Source organism: Anomalospiza imberbis, chromosome 5 (assembly GCF_031753505.1).
Source record: "Anomalospiza imberbis isolate Cuckoo-Finch-1a 21T00152 chromosome 5, ASM3175350v1, whole genome shotgun sequence".
Taxonomy (NCBI): Eukaryota; Metazoa; Chordata; class Aves; order Passeriformes; family Viduidae; genus Anomalospiza; species Anomalospiza imberbis.
This window is the reverse complement of record NC_089685.1, coordinates 26,390,008-26,413,227: the sequence shown is the minus strand read 5'-3', so window position 1 is coordinate 26,413,227 and position 23,220 is coordinate 26,390,008. Positions and strand designations below refer to the sequence as shown.

General features: G+C 37.1%; 1 protein-coding gene across 3 annotated transcripts in view; it reads right to left on the bottom strand.

Moving 5' to 3' along the window:
- Positions 1-2,276: 2,276 nt before the first annotated feature.
- Positions 2,277-23,220, bottom strand: part of DOCK4 (dedicator of cytokinesis 4) — a 221,471-nt gene continuing 200,527 nt past the window's right edge. For 2 of the 3 annotated variants that reach the window (XM_068189962.1, XM_068189961.1), the window contains 13 exons: positions 23,030-23,116; positions 21,255-21,431; positions 19,215-19,298; positions 17,217-17,336; positions 16,718-16,839; positions 16,337-16,457; positions 15,735-15,816; positions 15,407-15,516; positions 14,101-14,268; positions 11,947-12,019; positions 9,363-9,476; positions 8,387-8,448; positions 2,277-5,367 (listed from right to left, as the gene is read on the bottom strand). In XM_068189962.1, the coding sequence (XP_068046063.1) occupies positions 4,942-5,367; positions 8,387-8,448; positions 9,363-9,476; positions 11,947-12,019; positions 14,101-14,268; positions 15,407-15,516; positions 15,735-15,816; positions 16,337-16,457; positions 16,718-16,839; positions 17,217-17,336; positions 19,215-19,298; positions 21,255-21,431; positions 23,030-23,116 (1,746 nt within the window). In that variant the 3' untranslated portion in view covers positions 2,277-4,941. The remainder of the gene's footprint in view (positions 5,368-8,386; positions 8,449-9,362; positions 9,477-11,946; positions 12,020-14,100; positions 14,269-15,406; positions 15,517-15,734; positions 15,817-16,336; positions 16,458-16,717; positions 16,840-17,216; positions 17,337-19,214; positions 19,299-21,254; positions 21,432-23,029; positions 23,117-23,220) is intronic. The other variant, XM_068189963.1, reaches the window with a different exon arrangement.

Below are 23,220 nucleotides of genomic sequence, written 5' to 3'. Positions count from 1 at the left end.
GTCCCTGTCCTTGAGCTATTGCTCTATCTGTGAACGCAAACTCCTACGGGAACAGCTTGATGGGTAAACTTCCCCCTCAGCTTTTGTTCCTAAAGCCCTTGCTTATAAGTTCCCCCTGGGAACAGTTGCTGTGCTGCATCCCATTCAGGCTGTGCTTTTGAAATATTCCCTGCAGGAAAGGCAGAAGTAGCTCCTTGCTGATGGTCTTTCTTTTGAAAAGCAAGAGGAAACACTTCAAGGGAAGTCAGTGAGGTCAACAAAAACTAAAGGCGATAGTAGTCTCTTACACATAAGCAAGAATGTAATGCAGAGAGTTCTTCTGCAGAATTTTCCAGAGGTAAAATAAATTGGAATACAGAAGTGGATGTAGTTCCCATAGCAAACCAATGATGTAAAACATTTAAATATTTAACCAAAATTTCAGTAGCTTATGAGCTATCAGAGAAGCTATTTACTATGAAGTTTTGACATTAATTTGCTCCCTAAAATACTGAGATGTTAATTGCAAAATGCACTGCATCAGTTACGCACCATGGGTTAAGAAAGTAACTGTTTAGCAGGGAAATATTTGAATATTTTGTAGGGCTTTGCTATTTACAAACTCTTTGCCTTTGCAACTCAAGACAGTCAATCTTCTCTACCCTATGGTTAGCCACAGCAAAATTAAAAAAAACCCACTGCAAGGCCTTTGTAAAATAAAAACACTCTCTGTTTTGTCAGGGCTTACAGCTTCCCTTCCACTCCCTTCAGCTCAACCAGTAGTTAAGCTGGTATAGCATCATGCTATGAAATAGCCTAAAGAAATGTACACAATGTTTCAGGTAACATTTCAGTTTCTCCCACCATGTCTCCTGGCTGAGTCAAAACACACTTGGATTAATTGTCGGTCATCAAGGGTTTTGCCTAAGTTTTATTTGCACCCTTTTTTTTTTTTTTTTCCAAACTGTTGACCTTCTTCCAACAGTCTTCCTGGGATGAATATCAGTCAATTAAAGAGGAGATCTGAACTGTGTCCTTAACACAAGTTCCAACCTAGGTAAGTTTGCCCAGCTGTGCCTGGAAGGCTGCATCCCCACTGAAGTCTGACAGCCCTCAGCCTGTCAAAACAGACACACCAAGTTCCTTACTGAACAATCCTCTTTTTAAAAATATTTAACATTCTTTCTTCAGCAGCCTTATATTACCACCCAGGACGAGTCCCTTACCTGGTGTTTATTGCACACATGAGATATGCAGCTCTAAACCTTTCCTATTCCTGAGGTTTGAATAGTTTAGCTGTTTAATTCCCAATAGTTTTTTGGTTTTTTTTGGGTTTTTTTTTTTTTTTTTGTTGTTAGTGTTATTCAAACTAATCATTCTAGTTTCTTCTACGAAGTGTATGTCAAAAGCTGAATTGAAATGTCAAAGAGAAGGTAAAGACAAATTAATATGAAAAGGGCTTTCTCCCACAGAATCTAGTTCAAGGTCAGAATCTCAAGGGATTCAGTGGCAACCATCCTTCCACAATATCCTACCAGATAGGACTTAGCCCTTTGGCCAGCATATGTCAGGGCTCTGCCTGAATCATTAGAAATTCCAGCAACCAGCAGAGTTCTGGAGCAAAGATCTGAATCTGTCAGCACCTGAGTTTACTGAGGCAATGCTGCTACATGCCTCACTGACCACAGTTGCATTCAAAACAAGATGCTTTTCATCATTTATACTTCAGGCACTGACTCCTGCTTATTGGTGTGTTTTTGCTCTGTCACTGTTCTTTTTGCAGGTGCTGTTGGACAATCAGTGAACAGAAGAATAGTCAGGCAGGTGGGCAAGGTGCCACTTTCATATGAAGAGATCTTTCATATGAAAGATTTTCACTATATTCTGTCTGATCAGGGCCATAACTGCCCTGCCTTGAAATCTTTACTAAGAGGGCTAACTTCAGCTTTTGTGCTTCTTTCAGGGCACAGGAATTGGCCTGACACAGGATCTGACTTAGGACATCATAACTGAGTTCACTCACACTACAGAGCTATTATGCCATCATGAGAACCAGTCTGAACTGTGTCATTTTGAAGCCAGCCAGCCAAGTTTGAGGATGTTTTTCTGGCATCCCAGAGACTGCAGCATCTCAAACATGGTATTTGAATACAAGATTATGTCACCTATTATGCACACATTGGCTAATGTTCAAGCTATTGAGAAGAGCAACTTGTTTCCATTGGTCTTCCTCTATGAGCTTCTGAATTACTCACCATCATCCAGAAAGTGGTAAAATTATATTTATGACTACTACATAAAATTCAAACAAGACCTTTATTTACATTAGGTTTTCAAGCAGTGGGTGTTGCAACATACATAACAAAATTTCATACTACATTTTTTATAGGTAATCAGGTTGAAAAACTGATCTACAGAATCAATTTATCAAAAGTGGCTAAGCAGAAAATGTGTTAACTTGGCTTAAGAGTACTCTGTCAATTTGATATCATTTTCTATTTTTCAGAGTATTTCTGATGTCCTGGTTGTAAAAACAGAATGCTCATGCAGGTTAATTTACAGTGATCTCTCTAGTAAATTTTACGTTCTTCACTTGTTCAGAAGAGCATGTCAATACTCTTCCCACCTTGTCTCACAAAGCAATTACAGGTCCAGATAGGGAGAAAACTCAGTCAAGAGATTTTTTTAACCAAAAAAAAAAAAAATTTAGAAAGACAAGGAGTCAGAACTTTCATTCTGTGGCTAACTGAATTAGTATCTCTCATTCTGTAGAAAACAAGTTGTACTGTAAAGATTAAGCAAGTTCTTTTATTTCATACTAACATTATGCAGCAACCAGTATGAGTGCCTAGGTAAACAGAGACTTTGTGAAATGTTTTTCTGCAAAGCTGATCAGTAATGCACACAAATGATAAATTCATCAACTCTGCTTATTGCCAGAAATAAAAAAAAAAAAGGCTTCAAGAGCAAATAACACTGATTCATAATGTACTGTGCTCAAGCACTAGTCAACAAAATCTATTAAATTACATGGGTGGAAAAAAAATCAGAGCAGCTTTGTTATCTTACTTGTGACACCTTATTTAAATTTCAGGCATTACTTCTTTATATCAGCATAAATATGTAGCCTTCTACAGGTTTTATGATGTGGTTACAGACATAAAAATGTTATAGTAGAAAGCAAGAGCTAGTTCAAGGAATTCCAGACTTTGAAATCAGCAAGATACAAAGCTAAAATTCATATGTTCCTTTTCAAGTTATGAATACTTTCACTAAAACATAAATATTTTAACATATATTATTTTTTCTGACATTCAAAATTGTAAAGTCAATATGGCAGAATTATTGTTAAAAGCACATATTTACAAATAATCTTTTTTCCATACATAAAGTATTTGGCATAATTATAACAATCTTACTGCATACACAACTGTTTGCTTCTTTTTCACATAATGGTACACTCCTTATTAAAATTTACCAATTATGTACAAAAATACTTGAACATTTATTATAGAAAACTTCTATAACTACTGTCAACAGCTTGTAACTGCTGAAGGTTTAATTGAGAGAATATAAAAAAGTGGTCACTTTCTTCCAGTTTAACTATCAACAAATCAAACACAGCTAAGATCAACATGAGCTTCCCAACAAAAGAGGGAGAATATTTTTAACAATATGATTTAAAATGCAGTTCACACATCTGTTCCCAAGCACATTTAAACAGTCAATAAAAGAAAGAGGATACAAAACATACATACAGAAGGTGCTTTTTTTTCTTTTTCTTCCACATTCCTATGTCTTGGCATTAGCTTTCCAGAGCTCTTCAGATCCTAGTCACTAAAATACAACCTAAGGCCAAACACCATTCTCAACAATAAAGATGATGGCAAAGCAAATAAAAAGCTTGGCTCCAATGGCACATACACATCCAAGGAAATGTTCAGAATTTTTGCTAGATTTTTACAAAATTATTAATGACCTTTGCAATTAGCTTTTGAAATTATATGGATTGTAAACCAGCCATTTGTACTTTTAAAAATTGGCTCATTTAGTGAATTGCCTTGATAATAGTCAGTACTAACTCTTGTACACAAGTTGAATAATTGAGTTGTACCTATTTCATACACAGATTGTATTTTAGGCTGAACTTTCAAGAACAGCAGAGAGCATTCACTAGAAAACTCCTAGCTTTAAAAAAAAAAAAAAACAAAACTAAAACAACAACAACAACAAAAAAAAAACCCCATTAACTGGAAGAACAAAAGTAAATTGCACCTCAAAAAGAAAAAGGATGTGTCAGGTACATACACAGATGGCACAAAACCTTTTCAGGATTCACCAGAATGGTGCTGTAAGCTGAACGAAATACAGGTCTTTTTCCATCTTAAAAATAACATAAGCCAAGTGTGTGTTTCAAAAATTCCAAATCACATTCTTACAACAGTCCTCTGCTCTATAACTTGCATTTTATCTCAGTTTTGCCACATACATTTGAAATGACCAACCTGTTCATCAGGTAAGAGAAACAACTTTCAGCCTACTTGCAGAAACATCCTAGTCTACAGACTACTTTGTTAGAAAGCGTGCATTTATCTCTAGTAGTAAAGATCCAGTCAGTATATTCTGCATTTTGTAAGAAGCATTCGGCTAACTCAGATGAGAGTTGTAGGGTTTTAGATTTTTCAAATAAAAATAAAGTACAAATAAAAGCATTTATCAGTATTCACCACCATGAAATTAAAAAAAAATCCTCTCATTCATGCTTCCTGTAATATCTGGCAATCTAAATTAGTAATTTCATTTCAAATGTGCAACATAATATTAATAAGCATTTCGAAATTACTCAAAAGAAAAGGTGGACAAAATATTAAAGTGCCTAACTAAACGAGTTTTACCATTTTTAAAAAATATTATTTCTTAAACAGTAAAGAATGTGTTCCAATTAAATATAAAAGTGGCTTCTCATAGCTGAGAGACTTTGCGGGGCAGAGGCCTGGGCCGGGGAACCTGCTCAGTCCTCCTGCTGCTGCTTTCCAGGTTGTTTGGCCGAACCAGCTGAGGCTTGGGTGGCAGCGCCGGGGGGTCTGCGGCGGGCGGGATGGAGAGGCTGTGAGGTAGAGGAACGGGCCGTTTCAAAGTCCGCTCGTACACGCTGTAAGGAGGCGGGGTTTTGCTTTCTTTTCTCACAGGCTCCTCTGAAACGCTGTAGCTTGGGACAGTCACTGCTGGTTCGCTGCCTTGGCTTTCAAAGCCTGATGTTTCCGATGTGCTACATCGGCTGAGCGAAGAGATGCCGCTGCTGTAACTCCCTGACAGCGCTGGGGAGTTGGATATGAGCCCCGAGGAATGATACTCCACTGGAGACGGTGTGAATGATTGCACAGACCCCTGCTCAAATGAAAGGGCAGAAGAAGAATTTACTGGCATATAAGAGGGAGCGTGTTTCTGTGCTCAGACTGAAAACATACATAGATACAGTGCAGGAAACTCTGAGCTTTGATAAACAGAAATGGTTGCGTCCTTGTTTAATCAAGACCTGGTAAGAAACTGATAAAAAGCTCATTTCAGTAGTGCCTGGGTACACCTTAGATAGTAGTGTACCACCAGTAATTCATATAAGTGGAAATAAAACTGGTTTTGAACGTTATCTTACTATCATAAGACCCTGGAAAAATCTGGAAGTCTTTAGAATACACTCTTAGTTTTCCCAGCTAGAAGTGGAATGCATCAATGGGCGCAGGTCATACCTGGGGGTATCCTGCCCCCTAACGCCAAAGCCCAGCCACTGCTGTTCCTGCAGGCTCTCTTATCCCAAATTCAGTTTCCAAAGCTTTTCCTCACAGCTTTTAGTGCATTGCTGTGCAGTGAAAAGTGCACTTACGTCATGGCATCGTTTCTGAGTGTACCATAAAACCAGTGTCGGGGGCGTAGCACAAAGCAGGTATCAAGGTAAGAGCCGCTGCTGGGTGCCAGCCCCCTTCTCTGCTGTTCCTGCTGCCATTTGGGGCGGCAGCAGAATGGCTGGAGATGAAAGCATCACCACCCTTCCTCTCTCCATCTCCCAGGTGTTCCTTAGACATACAAACACCACACACCACGTGTGTCTCAGGGACAAAGGCCATATGGAGGGCACAGGTGGCCATAGGCTGTACCAGCAGCCTCACAGGTCAGTGAGGGATGGTGAGGGACCAAGAGCTGAGGGCCCAAGCAGCAGCAACAGTGCTGATGACAAATAAAAGGCATGGACAATAAAGGCCTACCTAAAACCGCTGAGCAGTTCTAGTCCAGTGAAGCAACTTCAACTGAAAACTCTGAAAGGTTAGCCCACACTTTCCAAGTTAAAAATTTTTTTTGCAACATATCTAATTATGTTTCTGAGTCATCTGAGACAATCCCAACTTATTGGCCTCAAGCCTCAGGCTAAAAAAGGGATGGAGAAATCAAAATAAAGACAAATTTCTCACTCCCATTCTTGTTAGACTGGTTGATGCTCAGTTGCTCAGCTTGAGGTGAGAGTGGGAGTCATGCAACAAAGGATGGGAGTGGAGGAGGAGGAGAGGGGCAGGGATGTACAGAGCTGGCTGCACTAACTTTATGCTGTTGAGATAATTTTAGTTATCCATCTAGGACTGGATCCACAGAGCACTGAAATTAATAGAGAAAAAAATCTTCATTTACATCAGTGGGTTTTGTACTAGGATGGTTTTCTCTGGTAGCACACTGTTAGAAGAAAGGCTAAAATCTGAGCCCTGTATATAGCTGTGGAAAAGCAAAGCGAGTTTTATTTAAAGCTCAACACCTGGTGAAGACATCAGACTTTCTCAGAAGCCTGTTTCATGTTCCATTCCTCTGTATGTGAGGAGGCTGCAACTGCACTCCTACTCCCATAAACACCCAGGGTCAAGGTTTTCAAATAAATTATGTATTTGGCTCCAGTTCTAAGAACATTGGACAGTTGGAGTAAGTGACCATATATAAGATTTAGGACCTTTGCTTTTGTCATTCAGAGCAATGGCAAATATGTAAAGCCTGTACGGGTAACTACTTGCTTCTGGTAAAAGAGTGTAGACTACTTTTACCAGTAGCAAGTAACAGTCTAGACAACAAAACAGTCTGGAAATTCATGGATGCTCAAAGTGAGATCCAGCAGTTCTCAGAAGTATTTTGGGCCAGCGTTCCTCTTCCAAGCAGCAATCCAGACTTTGTAAAATGCTTAAATTCTGACAAGACCTACAGAAGAAGAATGTTAGGACAAGCTTCAAACATCCCTAAGAATCATCAGTACTGTGCCCATTCAGGATGAAAAGGAAGGGTCACTCATCTTTGGACAAGATCCTAATGTTCTAAAGAGCTTCCTAGTAAGCAATTAGGGCAAAACTTAGGACTGGTGCTCATTTCAGCAGAATGGTAATAGGACTATGAGGCACTCTGATGGCCAGCAGAATTGCTTTGCTATGTATTTGGACCACTGTGCAGACACAAGTAGTAATGTTACAGGCTTATGGGAAGGCAAACAGGACAAATGAGTATGGACTTGTAATTAGGGACCTCAAGGGGAAAGGAAATACTTTGGGGTGCTGTTCTCCTCCTCAGGCTATGTGTGTCTCTGCAGTATCAGGCACTGGGTTGCTGAGGGGTTAATTTGGCAAGGCTGCTTTCCTCTGTCCTTGCATCTGAGTAGCTGAAACACCAGTCATGCTCCTTTCTATTTGCTCTCCTTCCATGTTGTTGACTCTTATATTTCTACCTGCAGAATCATCTCTGCTTCAACGGGGTGGCAGAGGCTATCCCCAAGACCAATGCCATGTACTCTGCCAGCACCAAGGTTTACCTGGAATAAGCAGGCTGCATGTTTGTGTGATCCAATGCTGTGGAAAACACAGATTACCCAGTCAAGTTTTCCAGAAAAAAAGCAGGTACCAGTATGTGGGTACCAACACATGCAAACATCTTGAAATAGAAATGAAATCTGCTCAGTTTAGCCTGGATCTTAAATTACTTTGGATGTTTAACCACCAGAGAAGAACCAAGGCTTATTCATAGCCTATGCTTAATGTGTCCTACTGGCAGGTGTCAAACTATTTGCAACTTCTTACAACTGCCCTGGATCATCCTGCAGAGGAAAACGGGTATTAAAATGATTGAAGCAGGAAGTACTCTCTAACAGACCCTCTAATCTAACAGCTCTGAATACTGGAAGAATAAGATGAATGGGTTGCACAACAGGTTTTCCTGGCACCTCCCCTTCTTCCACGCTGGAGACAGAATACCTGTTTTTGTACAGGTATATGATAAGAAAAAGGAAAACATAATATAATCCCAAATAATGTATATTAAATATATACCATCTACCCCACATCACACAAGATCTGTCTCACTATGGCAATTCACTGCAATAAGACAGTACCTTCATTGGTGATCTTCCAGCAGGAGAAGGGGAAATGGAGGCTATGTGTCTTGCTGGTGATGCTGTAAAGGTAGAAAGATTTCAGAGCACTTGTGGCATTAAAATTTCCACTAAGATCTCTTTTAAAGTGGATAGGAGATAATTCGATACATAAACATTATCTCTAGTTCTCTTGGCTGATGGCTGTAAATAATTTTAGAGATTTTGTTTATTTTGCTTTGTTCTCTGGATTATCTTGCAGTACAACCAAGTATAACAAATTTCTGCATCTGCCTTTTCTGACAAATTTTATATCACTTTAAATTGATTATAATCTTCCAAATGATAACAAGTTAAAAAAAAAGAGTGAGTATAACAACTTTTCCCTTTTTGTTCTTAAGAAATATATTATGTATTTGAAAGTCAAATAAGGAAAATAGAAAATACATAATATATTTATATCAAACATTTACCTCCAAATATACTAGAAACATGCCTGGACAAACTCAGGAGCTTAAGTATGATACACAAAATGTTTACTCACTCCTTTGAGAACGATTATATTTATAGTATCACTTGAGCAGCCTTTCCTTTAAATGGAAATTAATCTTTTGAAAGGCAAAATGGTTATAGTAACAGAACTTATGTACTTTTGTGAATACTGTGCATTTTCTGGCCAGTAAGATTCTTTGTGGTTAATGATCATTTCTGATTGCTAACCTCCAATTATCATAAAATCAAAAGACTAAATCTGATCATCCTTCCTCATACTAACATGAACTGTCTGAAACTGCTCATTCATTAGTGAAGGGGCAGACTATTGGAAACTGCAGAGAACATTAACAAGATGAAAATACCCACAGAGGCAGTTCTACAGCCTTTCATGTAAGAAATCAAATAATAAGTTGACCTGCCCAAGAAGTTAAACATCAAACAGAGTGGAAAGAATCTATGCCCTCAAGTACTGGAGCTTTACCTGAGATGTCCATTAACTCACCAGTCTGTGCAGGTCTTGGTGGTACAGGAGGAGATATAAGCTTTCCACTTTCTGATGTGTTTCTGGCTTCCTTCCCACTGTCCAAGCTCCAGCTGCTGGGAGTGGTGTTTACAGCTGGAAGAGAATGAAAAAACTGTCATAGGCATCAACACTCCCAGTTCTCTGACTTGCTTTTATCTGTGAGCATAAAAACAGACAGAATGCCTAACAACTCAATAAGCTTTGAAAAAGCTGAAAAGCTCTCCTGATTACATCTGCACTTGCAAAGCTCTTAAACAGCAGCCATCAATCTCATGGATGCCTGATGGATGCACCTGGCCCTCAGGTCAGCTGGTGACCAGCAGTGGCAGCCATCAACAGCAGCAGCAGCTGAGATTGCACTCTGGTGCACTGCAAACCCAGCCACAAAGGGAGATAAGCTTGAAGCCTTTTAATATAATCAGTTCATCTTTGCACCAGACTCCTATTTAGAGCTTTCCAGACAGAAGGGAATAGACTATTCATAAACTGTTCCCATTAACTCATTTTATATACAGAAGGAACTAGAGAAAGGAAGTCTCCAAATTCTTATTGACCTCCTTCATAAAGCTTTCTGTGCTACCATTCCTATGTTGCCTGCATAGACTACAAATCCAGAATTGAAAGAAGGTGGAAAGAAGGGCACAAAATGTAGGGAGTAAAAATTGGTAGAAATTAAGTGTCTGACAGCAAAAAATATCAAATGAAGAAATTATTATGGACTAAGGAAATTTCTGCACACTTTATATCTGTGGTAGTCAAGGATCTCTGCTTAATCAATGTAAATTGACTACCACCTTGACATGCATAAAAGTGGCTGTTTTCTTGGGTTTTTACCCTGATCACATTCTATGATTGTAATTGAATGATCCCATAAGGTCTAGAACATCTTCTTTGATAGAACTGGATTATCTCATGTCATCAAGATGTCACCAGTATCATAAAGAAGTCAGACAGACAGAAGGAGAGAGCATTTAACATGAGGAAGACAAAAGCCAATTTAAAAAATACAACTGTCATTACACCTTCTTAAAAACAAAAAAAAGGTGTTGAAAATGACCTCTTCAAACCTGGCATTCATCTCCCAAATACACCACCAAAAAATCCTCCACCTTAAAAGCCTCAAACCTCTTGCTTTGCCATGACATTTTCCTTCTTGTTTACTTATTTCAATTGTGAGTAAAGAATCACATGCAAGGACCCTGTGTTTATTTACAAAGACAAAATGAAAAAGCAAAGTATTGTTGCTAACTGATGGCATCAATTATTGCTATTGTAGCAACTCTGAGAGCTCTCAGAACTGCAATCCCACTACACACCAGACTTAATACAATAAGAACAATAAAAAAAAAAAACACTGGTCTCATATCTGAAATTATACTGTTACAGTATAATAACACTTTAGTTGACCCTGGGATCAATGAACAGAATAATCAATTTTCTAGAGGACCATTTTGCTTTGTTATTGCCAAAATATGCAATACAGTATTTACTTTTTATTGTAAGCTGTCACCCAACAGCATGGCTTTGCCCTCATCCTAAAAATCACCAGGCACCAGACCTAGGTACTTCAAATGCCCAAATCTCTTGACAAGACAATTTTTTTCTTTTAAGTCATCCAAGCAATCAGTTTTTTGGACTGCTAAAGTCTTCAAGAGAGAATACTTCATTTTAACAATTCTGTGATGTACTTGGCTTCATGGGTCAGTGAAAAAGTTTTGCTATTTCCATGTTAAATTATTTCATATGTTTTTCAGCCCTGTTAAAAATTCCCCGTGTTTTCATAAAAATGTAAACACAAAAATACCTATAAAATCTAGCTCTTATTAAAGAAAATCTGATTCCTGGTCAGTACATATTACAGTTTATTATTAAAATAGCTACTTTCTATGCATTTATTTTACTGTATCCTTTATTCAGCATACCACAAAAGTACTGTAATGAAATGATGGAGCTTATTATTGATGTGAGGCACAGAATGAAATCATGGCAAACAATTACTATGCCAACAATATTGGATTTCCCCATGTTCAAAATTATAAGAGGCAATATTTTTTCTATGGAAATACATATATTTCTCATTTACTCTAAAAACAAAATCTCCAAAATGCGAGAAACCACAAATTGGTGTTTTCAATCCAAGTGTAAGCAGAAGCACAGTGAGTTATATTTGATAAACAGGACTTGCAGGTACCAAACTTCAGAACTCTGTCCATTCTTTTGCCTTCTCTTTGCCCCATTCTCCGGAAGCTGGCTTTTCCCCACATATGTCTCTCTTGAGAAGCAGAAAGGATAGGTCTCACAGGCAGCCTGATGAAACCTGCTGCTCCATCACCCCCTCCTGCAAACCTCTGGGCCTTATTTGAGTGCAAAATTCAGTTCTCCCCTTTTTGGCAAAGTGTTTTGACACTTAGATTTGTTAGCATAACTTATTTAGTCAGTTAGAATGTTTTGACACTTGGAGATGACAGTATGCACTCAAAAGAACTGGCATTCCACAGGAACATGATGGAGTAACTAAGTTTTCATTCTTCAAAGATTGGCATGTTGTAGCATGTCTGCTTACCTTTGTCAGAGCCGGGCAGATTGGAATCACTTCGTGGCAAAGCACCATCTCCAATATGATTAAACAGCATTCTCTGTAAATTGAGAACAGCATGGTTTACACATAGCTGCTGTTGTATTTCAGTAGGCTTTAAGAAAACAAAAATATTTTTGTTATTATCCCCCCTCATGCCCAGGTCTGCTTAGGAGGTAGAGTGATAAACATCACATAAGAACATAAACAGTATAGTTAAAGTATGTGTATATAGATAGGGAGGAGACTAGTTTTCTGAAAATTGTACACACAGAAATTGGAGAGAGGATTATTATGTACTGAGTTCTGACAGTTTCCAGCACCTTAAAAACATATTAAAGATCATTCCTAAAGAGATATCTTAATAGATTTCTTAAAATAATTTCATTACAGAATCAGGATCTGAATAAGATAATATTCAAGTTATGGCTGTTACCTAAGAAAAGCATTGTGTATTGTTTTCCAACCCTGACTTTTTTGGTAGCAGCCTTAGTTCTCTTGCGGATAAGAGCTGACCCATAAAGCATGTTTGTCTTTAATTTTCTTAAAATCCATTTTGTTTGCAAATCACAATAAATGTATGAAAAAAAATTCTACCATTTATTTTGTTTGGCAGCATTCAAATGGGTCACTAGTTTGTCTTGAAAACATATGTAAATAGCATACAGTTAATCCTGCAAGTAATTCAGATGCACTTTCCAGAGGAAATGGTAACAGATAAACGTAGTTTTTTTTCTTACTTTTTTTTCTTTAAAAGCAAGATCGGATGATCTGTAAAATCCAAATAAAATCCTATTATTGTGTCTCTTTCCAGTGTTCACAGAGCACTGTGCCAAGTTGGTGAGGCACTATGCTGGGATTCCACAAGATGGCAAACTCAGCTGCAAAGTGCTCATAATTAATCTAATATTTTGCAGCTTCGTGTTACTAAGTGAGGAACAAATACTTAAGCCCAATTCAACTTCACTTTAAACATCTCAGAGACAGAATGCTTTTGGTACACTTTGAGCTACAGTAGGTGTGTGGTAGGTATGTCATATGTGAGTCATTCTGGGTCAGGTAATATCTGTTTTCCTGGAGTTACCATTAAACTGAGGTGGTAAACCTACACATGTACTCTGATGTGACAGAGAATGTGACCATATGTTCCTGCCTGGTCTGGATTGAGTGTTCACTGCCTAGTGAGTCTGCATTTTCTGTTGCAAAGGTAAAGCACTACGGCTGAAACAGAAACTGAAATTGGAGGAGATAAAGAGACAAAAGCTGAATGAAATACAGAGAAACAAAGACATACTAAAAAGAATGTGATATAAAATCATATGGAAGAATAAGAGCAATCACAGGATGTTTAATGACACATAAATAAAAACCCCAAAAACATGAAATTCAAAAAGCTTCAATAGGAAGAATAATAGTGCAAAAAACTAAGGAGGCATGTTGAGCAGTCAATGACAGCAGCCATTCCTCTTCAGAGTACGGGAAGAGCTGGAGAGACACTGTACAACCATTCAGCCAGAGATCACAAAGCAAGCACAAATGGATGTTGACTAAAAACAGCTGTACATAACCTTGAGCATCAATTTCAATGAGGAAGTGGATGAAGTACTTCTGTGGTCTTGTTCTGCGAAGTCCATCAAACTTCCTTAGATAAGGTAGCTATGACCTGAAAGCCTTGAAGTTCAGGAATTTGCCTGTGAATCTCACCTCTCCCAGCTGAAATCCTAATGTGAAAATTGCTTTCATCAAGCTGTATGTAACAAAGTAATTAATAAATGGGCAGTCCTTTCCTCTCAGTGTGAAGCTCCAACCAACACTGTTGAAGTGGTGTTAGAATGAAATGAAAAAGGACAAGGAACAGTTTGAACAGCTAAATTTAAATGAGAGTTGCAGGTATCTCTAAGATATCTCTTTACAATTGTCCCGAGGAATTCTTTTCCCCTTCTTTATCAGAAGGCAGAGAATCAGGATTTTGTTTCTGATCACAGTCCATTTTTACAGCCGAGGGAACAGCAGAGAAAGAAATTTCACCTTTCCCCAGAAAGATATCTCCTCATTTACGGTTATAAGGGCAGAAAGAAACCGTCAGACCTTCTCATCTTTGAAATATACTTCACTATATGAGCAAGTTAATTTTCTACTTACCCTCTCATGGGACACTGAGGGTAGAGACAGATTGGGAGACTTTCCTGCTGGGCGAGCCTCAGAGAGAGCGGAGACTGGGCCTACGAGCTCCTCAGCCTCCCTTATGCAATCTCGGATAGAGTGGGGGATAGAAGTCGCATTCCACTTGGCAAAGCAAGAGTTTGTAGTCTGGGAGCAAAAATGGGATAATTTTTCTTTGCGGCAAGTTGTAAAACCGCTTTATTTAAAGAGCATCTCCTGATCTTTCTTTCCTGTCAGTTGTTTTGGCTCCACTACCACTGATGGAAGTGCCCAGTAGATCTATTTGCTCTAAGTAGTTCCTGAGAACTGTCCTTAAGCCTGGGTAAGCCTCAGTATTACTTGTTAAGCCCTCAGGTAATAGCATGAGGACTTAAAAAGAAAAGAGATTAAAAATAAAATCAAGAGCAAATTCAATAACCAAAGAAACAAGGGACAAGAAAAGAGCTAATGAGAAACCAATAAATAATTTCTAAAATAAAGAATCCTGGAGCTTGTTTTTATCAGCAGTATAGCTTCTGATAGACATGATAGTGTTGAAAGGACAGCCTTTAACACTGTATGTATGTTCTCTTCTTTCTCAGCTTCAGCAAGAGGTACATTGTGTGATGGCAGGGACAGCAGCTGTGAAAAGCACTTTGGGAAAATAGGTCCATTAAGAAGAAAAGATGAAATAAGGATTCAGTGTTGGCCAGTTTACCAAGCTCATGCTGAATTTCAGAATACTCAATTTCATACAGACCTGTGTAACGGTATTTTAAGGCAGGAACACAATACATTATTTTCTCTGGCGTAACAAAATGTTTATAATTCTTTTCTGAAACTACGTTGGAAAATAGGAGTTGCCACATGGAATGGATTATTATCTCACAGTGGCTAGGATTAGCTTTCTCAGAAGGAAACAAAGGGGAGCTAAACAAGGACAACTGACATGATAAGAGTTTTTAATTCTTTGTCTTCTTCCCTAAATTGAACAAATGCTTGCTGTTCCACACAAGCAGGCTGTGTCATCCGGCAAGTCTCTCCATCTCTCTCTCACTTCAGTAAGTAAATGTAAAGAAACAGACCTAGACCTAAAGAAATCAAGCAGAAATGTGACCAAGCACTATGTATTCTATTCACATTTCTTACATCTAAAATATTTTAGAGTATTTGCTTATAAAACCATAAAAAAACCCTTGAGAAGTTACAGCAGTGAACAGGCACTCAAATCTGCTCGAAATTCATTATGCACCTTTATTGTCTTCATAGCTATTTGTGCTCCAAGGATCCCCAACAAACTTCTTACCTGAGAAGTTTCCAAAGGAGTAGGGTAGATGGCACTGCAGGGCCTCTCTCTGGGAGACAGGCAAGAGTTTTCTCGGGAATGCTTATGCTTGTCAGACAACAGAGGAGAAGCTAGAATATAAACATGCCTAGTGATTAAATTAATGCAGTGAAAGTCAAGACATTTCAATTCTATGCTTATGACAAAAAAATCCTCTGTCTCTAATAATTCAGATTCCCCAAGTAATTGGCTAAATATGATGTCTGACCAGTGACATCATGGAGAAATTCAGCTGTGTAAGGTATCATCAGTGATTTAATACAGTTTACCACAGCAGACGAGCACTGACCTCTGGCACTGGATGGAGCAGAACTGGTCACGTTAGGTGAAGCAGAATGAGTAGAACTCAAGCTTGAGGTAGATGGACTAGGCTGTGTATAGAAGAGATGTTGTTGTTACCAGATCACATTTACTGGTTTGGAAAACAAAAATTTATAGCATACTTTTCACTAGAATAAAGAACTTTTAACTACATGGAGTAGTTTAACAGTAATTCAAAATATCAAATCAGTATAAGGAACATTAATCTAACTACACAAAGATGTAGTCAAATACTAAATAAATACAAGTGTAATGAATACAGTAAAATAATTACATCACAACGTGATAACTGGACATAAAAGTCTATGCACAGTCAGATGACTTTGCATCATAGTCTATTGCTACTTACTATATTTGTAAAAAATTAATGCTCTAATTTAAACAAGAGAAAGCAGTTACATAAAGTTATTTCTAAGTGAATGAGTTTAACATCTCATTTAAAGATTTGTTTTTTAAAGAAACATCAGCAATAGTTATGAGATTTCTGAATGAAATAATAGAATAATTACTTTTGTAAATAGTCTCATAAGAAAGATTCTGTACAGTTTGAAGAATGACAATAAATTATACCTGCATGTTAAAAACTTCATCTGAGCTCTCCGACTGCCCAGTGATGTTGCTGACTTCAGCAGAAGCTTGGGATGACAGTGATGAGGAAGAATACCGATTGACAGCTGGGTAACTCAAGGGGCTATTATAAGAATAGTGAAATATAAAATGGTTAACTCTAATTGTCAGTCATAATTTCTCATGTGAGAACAGCACATATTTATTAATCTTTAACTGGGGGAGGGGAGACAGAGAGAAAGAAGGAGAGGGACTACATATACCAGGTATTCAAGGCTGAACACAGTTCAGCCAGACCATACAAGAATGCATGCACATAATAGAAGTATTTATGGGTCATCTTCCATGGGTAGAAAAATATGTCATTACTAATATTTAACTTGCCTGCGTCGTGGTATTACCCTGGCAGCGTCAGGGCTCATAGAAACAGGTATGGAATTCCGGCATACACGAGGACTTCCATTTGGGAAATGAACAGGACTAGCTTGTACACAGGCAGAAAATTCCTGGAGATTTATTAAAATAAGATTAATTAAAATTAACATAATATCTTAAGTATTTTGTAAGATACAGATATGCAGAAAACTACACATAAATGTAGTTACATGGCATTTTGGATCACCTTCATTATTAATAAGAAAAATATTTTAACTTTTCAGTAATGATAGTAAGATGTTACTATTAGTAAAACATGGCTTCTTTTCTCTGAATGGTGTGGGAAGTTTATGTTTCTCTTTGCTTTGTGGTACTGCAAAAAGGATACAAGCTGTAATAGGGACAAACAACCAAAAGATGTCACTGTTTGTTGCTTGGGAAAATGTACCAACCCTTAATGAAGCTGAACAGTCTTCTGTTGTATCCATGCACCTGCTCACATGAGTACCTGTATTCCCAAGCTTGACTTCATCACAAAGAACTGATCCACCAGCTTTTTGTGCAATGGCCTCATGTCCTGTGGCACCACCTTCTCGTGCACTGCCAAGCCAAATTCTAGAATCTGGGCCTGCAGAAAGGGAAAAAATATTTTTGATTTTTTTGATCCATTTTTTTTAAGCTCTCATCATCAATTAGGACACCAAAAAAAAAAAAAAAAAAAAAAAAACAAAAAAAAAACCAAAAAAAACCCCAAAAAAAAAACCACCACCAAACCAACAATATGCACATTGCCTTGAAAACACCTATCTAAATCTCGGAAAGACCTGTAATGAGAAAAGCCTAGGACCAAAAGCATGCAAGAGGATTTACCGCTTCTTCCTGTTCAACTTTCCCAAAGGTTTCACCTATGCAAATTCAGCTGTAATATTAAAAAACACTATGGATAACATAGTGAAAAATCTGATTTAATGCCAACTTTAAAAAGGAGCAGTTCTAAGCCCTAAATAAAAGCCATTTTCTACAAGAATAGTTGTAAAAAGCATGAAACAACAGCAATGGTCAAATCTATTTGACCATCCAGAGGCTCTGTAATATATTGGCAAAGGAGTCCATAGTCCCCTATCCTATTTCAACTCCCCAGAGACCTCCATAAGTGGTGGCCTGATGGATATCCTTGACACAAGGCATGACATGCTTCAGAATTAGAGTGCTAAAACTTTAATCTTGCTCAAATTTGGTCACATGCATTCAAAATATTGAATTAGTTACACAAGGAATCAGATAAATTCAGATTTAAAAACAAAATAGCTAGGGTGTGCTGTAATATCTTTGGATGAGAGCTCCTGGCCGATGTTTTCAGGCAGCCTGCAATCAGGCACGCAGCTGTACAGTATCCCTGACCTGGGGTCAGGACTGCAGCACATCCATCCACACACACAGCCATTCCGGCCCTTCTGAATGCTCTGCATTAAATCAGCTGTGGGCACCAGAGAGGGTTGAACTGCTATTGCTTGGAACCCACATTTTTGTTATAGGAAGTTATTAACTCCAGTTTTACATTGTAAACATTAGTGAAATTAACTATAGATTGAAAAAGTTAAATTATAATGTCAATTACTATACATTGTCTCAGTGAAATTAAAGTGAGCTCAGTGAATCTATTCAGATTTGTACGGTCTGACGACTTGTCACTTGGCTGATCTGACCAAAAAAATCCCACAATGCTGATGAAAAATGGAATTTCCATCTCGCCAAATTCCAATACTGTGACCCTTTTTATTCCAAGCTGGCAATAAAATTTGAAACTTCAACATACTGCATAGAACAATAATAGATAAATGCCAGTTAAAAAGCTGAAATATTAGTAAGATCTTTAATTAAAAAATATTCAGCATTTTCAAATGGAAACACTTCATATTTGAGGCTGGTAGGTCATTAGCTTATAAATGAATGGAGAAAAAAAGCAAAAAACATATAATGCACAGAATACTCATATGCTTAATTTGATAACTTTGTATTTATTTTACTGCTTACCTACTTTGCCAATTACTACTAAATATCTTGCATTGCAATAAGATTTTGAATGCTTTTTTGTTCTTATAGCAAACCTTGTAGTGAAAATATTTTCTGTAATATTGATAAAATACAAATATATGCCAAAGCCATGAAATGTTTCAATGAAATAATGTTTATTCTGTAGCAGTGATAAAATGTTTTGTGCAAATATTTGTATATGAGCATGACAAGACAGGCCTCTCACTCAACCTTTATTTTACACAAAACAGTTTGAAGTGATTAAGTCAATTATGGAAAGGACTAGGGAAAATATATTAGCAAGGCTCAGAAACCTGCTTGTATAGAAAGTTACTCTCTGTTTGGAATCTGACTCAGAAAACACTGAAGACCACAGGGCAATTATTAACCTCTGATATTTTTTATTTTATTTGGGGACATTTTTAGCTAGAACAGCTGAACAGGCCATCTTTTCAGTCTTTTCCGACTTTACCTGCTCGAGTGTAAGTTCTCTTAAGCGTGTGATCTTCTCTCCATCTTCTGGATGGTTCAAGATGTATTCTTTGACAAAGAATGCCTAAACAGAATAAAATTACAAAGTAAAACAAAGTGAGTAAAAACACACCACTTTTATTTCTCTTTTTTTAAAAACAAGTTTCTAGATAACATTTTCAAATGTTTTTTCAGTTCCTTTGAACTGCAATAATTCATAATACATGATAAATAAGTAATTAATCATACAGTCATTTGTGGAGACCATAGGCAAAAAAATATAGCCACTAGTGAAAGGATAGGTTTAACATTTGAAATATGAAGGTGCTGGAAAATTAGTTTCTTCCCCATCAGAAAAGAAAACAAATACAGGAAAAAAATTAAAGAAAAAAAATATTAAGAAGGCAGCAGATAGTCAAAGGTCATTTCTCAAAACTTGGAAGTTGCCTGAAGCGAAGGAAGATAATGGTAAAGACATGGTCATTCTTACCTCAAGACCAAATGCTCCAAGACTGACTGAACTTTGAGCTTTGTACAGGGCAGAAGGGAAAAGCAGATGAAACAGGGAAAAGCATTTACAGAAAACGGGATAGCAAGAAAGATAGAAGATAAGAACTGGCAAAACAAGAGGTAGACATATAAAGACTAAAAAATGGACATGCAAAGAGAAGAATTAGCAAGAAATGGGAAAAAAAGAGCCTCACAATTATTGCAAACAGTTTTGATATTTACAAAACGAATTGCTGAAAGTCCTATTTTAATACAGTGAGAGAGACAGAGGGCAGAAGATAATCAGAACATGAACACTGTGTAAGAGATCAAGAATTACAGCCAAGGAGCAAGCTAGAACTTTTGACATGTTTGTGAAGAATGGAAGCTGTGCAGAGACACTGAGCTAGCTCTGACACTGCTAATTCAAACCAGACATAGTTCTGACATGACTGTTTTTCTCCAGGGACTCCCTTCATGGTGCTTCACTATGCTAAACAGTTTTGCTGTCGTCTAAAGGCAGTTAGGAAACATAAAAAATGTTACTGCTTTGCTTCAGTCTCACAATTTTCATAACACTGCAGTTTTGACGACAGATTCTACCAGACTCAATTTCTTGTAGTTTAATTAAGATGCAGTTTTACCAAAATTTAACACTGTTGAGTGAACACTGAATCTCTCAGCCTTTGAGACAAGTGGACAGAATGTTATTGAACTTGACATTTTCAAAGGAAAAACCAGCAGACTCAAGTATTTCATAAGACTATTAGGAGAACGAGAAAAATCAAGTTGAGCTGCAAAAAAATCCCAACCCTTTCTTTTTACTGAAGTTTCAAAATTCCACAGAATTTTGTATAAATACAGCATCCCAAACATTTAAGGTTCTCCTAAGATGATTCAGAAATGATAATAATGAGGAACAACTGTTAGAAACAAATCCAGTGTTAGACATTTTAAAATTGTATTTATTTTTTTTAAGTGCCTTTCCCCCCTGCCCCCAAAATAGCTTTTCTTAAAAACTTGGAAAAGAGTTACAGAGTTACAAGAAGAATCTTGAAAATTATGATTCTTCAAGATAATGAACTTCTTGTTGAGAATTTGTGTGTGTGTGTGTGTGTATATATATATATATATATATATATATATATATATATATATTTAAAAACATATTTATATAAAAACCAGAATGTCAGCACAAAAAAGTAAATTTGCTAGTTGGCCAGAAGTATCTCCAATCCCAGAACAGGTAATGTATCATAATAATTTACTTACAATTAACCAGTTGATTGAAAATTTCCAATCAAATCACTGAAGAATGCAGGGTAATTGTGAATTAAGTCATCACTGGACTAAGTTTATGGTACTATCTGCAGCAAGATGGTTATTTCAATAAACCATATCATTAACATTACCTAACACAAAACTGCAATATAGTTATAATTGTAACTATTATTCATACAGTCCAATTTCTGTCCTTAATTCATACAGAGGAGCTGCATCTGTACAGGGAAAAAAAATCTGATTTTTAATAAACAGAAAGTAAATTGTTTACCTCTTGGTATCTAGCAACTCCACCATTAACTGCTGCATCAATGACCCCATTTAGACACATTGTGAGAGGGTTAATGTTCTGCATCTGTCGAGTTTGACACTGACTAATCAGTGTTCTTAACTGCTGGTTCTTATTTTCTAAAACTTCAATAGCATTCTCAAGGGGACTCATTTCCACCTGAAACATGAGTGAGAAACATTGCAAACAACTTAATCTTCAGTTGAAAGATGAAATATATTGCACCCAATTTTTGATTTCTTAACATAAAACTATATTATTCTATGTCCTAAAGTAGTTTGATAGAGAAAGTACTTCTCAGTTGGGGGAGAGATTTGATTTTCTTCATGCAATCAATGATCAAAATAAATAACTGTCACTCTTTTGTAGATTCACTATCTGACCTTGAGAGATGACCCAGCCCTTGCTGCAAAACATTAACATACTTTCAGCCAGTGGTGTAACTCCTAGAATTCAGGATTAAACTGTCCTTGGTAATTACTTAAAAGAGGCTTGGGGTCAGGGAGCTTCATCAGTTTTAGGGTACAGAGCAGAGCTGAAGTATTGGTGAGTTAGTTTCCCCATCCAAAGTGAAGTCACCAACAAGACTTTATGGATCAGGAATTTGAATGCAAGCTTTGAGCTAAAATGACGATCAAGTTATAGTCAAAGGCAGGCCTGAGCAGGATGTGCCTCTCAACTCTCAAGGGTGGGGAAGTTCTTTCACAGGTAGTGTGAACTGCTGGAAAAACCAAATGCTGAGTGTTGGGAAGAGTACAGGCTTGCAGCTACTCTAATTTACCAAAATATACAAGTGCAAATCTGAGTCATGACCTCATACGTGCCCAGGAAAAATTATTACAGTTTACTTTTGGAAATGGTGTCTGTAATGGTAAAATGATAGTAAACTGAAGGTCTTCATATCAGTGGTCATACTAACCTAGTAAAGACTCAGCAGGAGTCAACTAACAAAATTTCTCATGTCACACACATTTTGGTTTTACTAAACTCCACCTTTGGTTTTCTACAGGAGAATATCAAGATGGTTACATTTTCCTGCTATTATAAAAGAAAAACACAGTGTTTTAGAGAAAATAAATTGTACTATGGTATCGTTATATTTAACGGGATTATTCTAAGACTAGCTTTGACAAGAAGGAAAATAGTTACAGATGCTATCTGTACTCCAGTGCTCAGCAATTGACCAATTATTTAGAGCTATTTATAGGACGAGCACTCCTCCAAATATATCTGGAATCTATTTAAGGATTTTTTTTAAGTAATAGAACAAGCAAGGAGAAGAACTTCCAATGTGTCAATAACAGACAGGTAAATCTGACCCTATTCCTACAGGTTCTGTTCAGAAGCTCGTGGCATTTATTATAGTACAGGAACTTGAAGAATGTTTACTTTTCCAGGACACTGAAGGCTACATTAAGCTATAGATATTTTAAGTATTAAATGTTACATGGTGCTGAGTTTTAAGGAAGTAATTTACTGACATTAAATGTTGCCTTTGGGTGTCCGTTATTGTTCTCAACTTTTTTTTTCCTCAGCTGTTTAAATGAATCCTAAGGGTAGTTCTTAAAAATACTTTTCAAGACAAGAGAAATTAGACAACTCGATATACTTCATAAATAATTTTGTTGTAGCCACCTTGAGACCTTGGTCAAAGAAATTACATATGTGTAATAAATCCTAAAGCAGTTCATCGAATAACATAAGATTAAGGAAGTAAACCAACCCACAATATGTATTGACATGAGTCTCATACTCACCACTTCACGTTTTTCTACTTCAAACCAACGAGATATTCCAGGCAAACTCTGCACCAAGATCAGTGTGGTTCTCTCTACCCATAGACTCTAAAATATATAAAAGTAATTTATTTCCTTATTTGACTCTATCTTCCTTAATTATTACCAGTTTCCTTTATGAACACCTTCACTAAAGTAAGAGTATACATTAA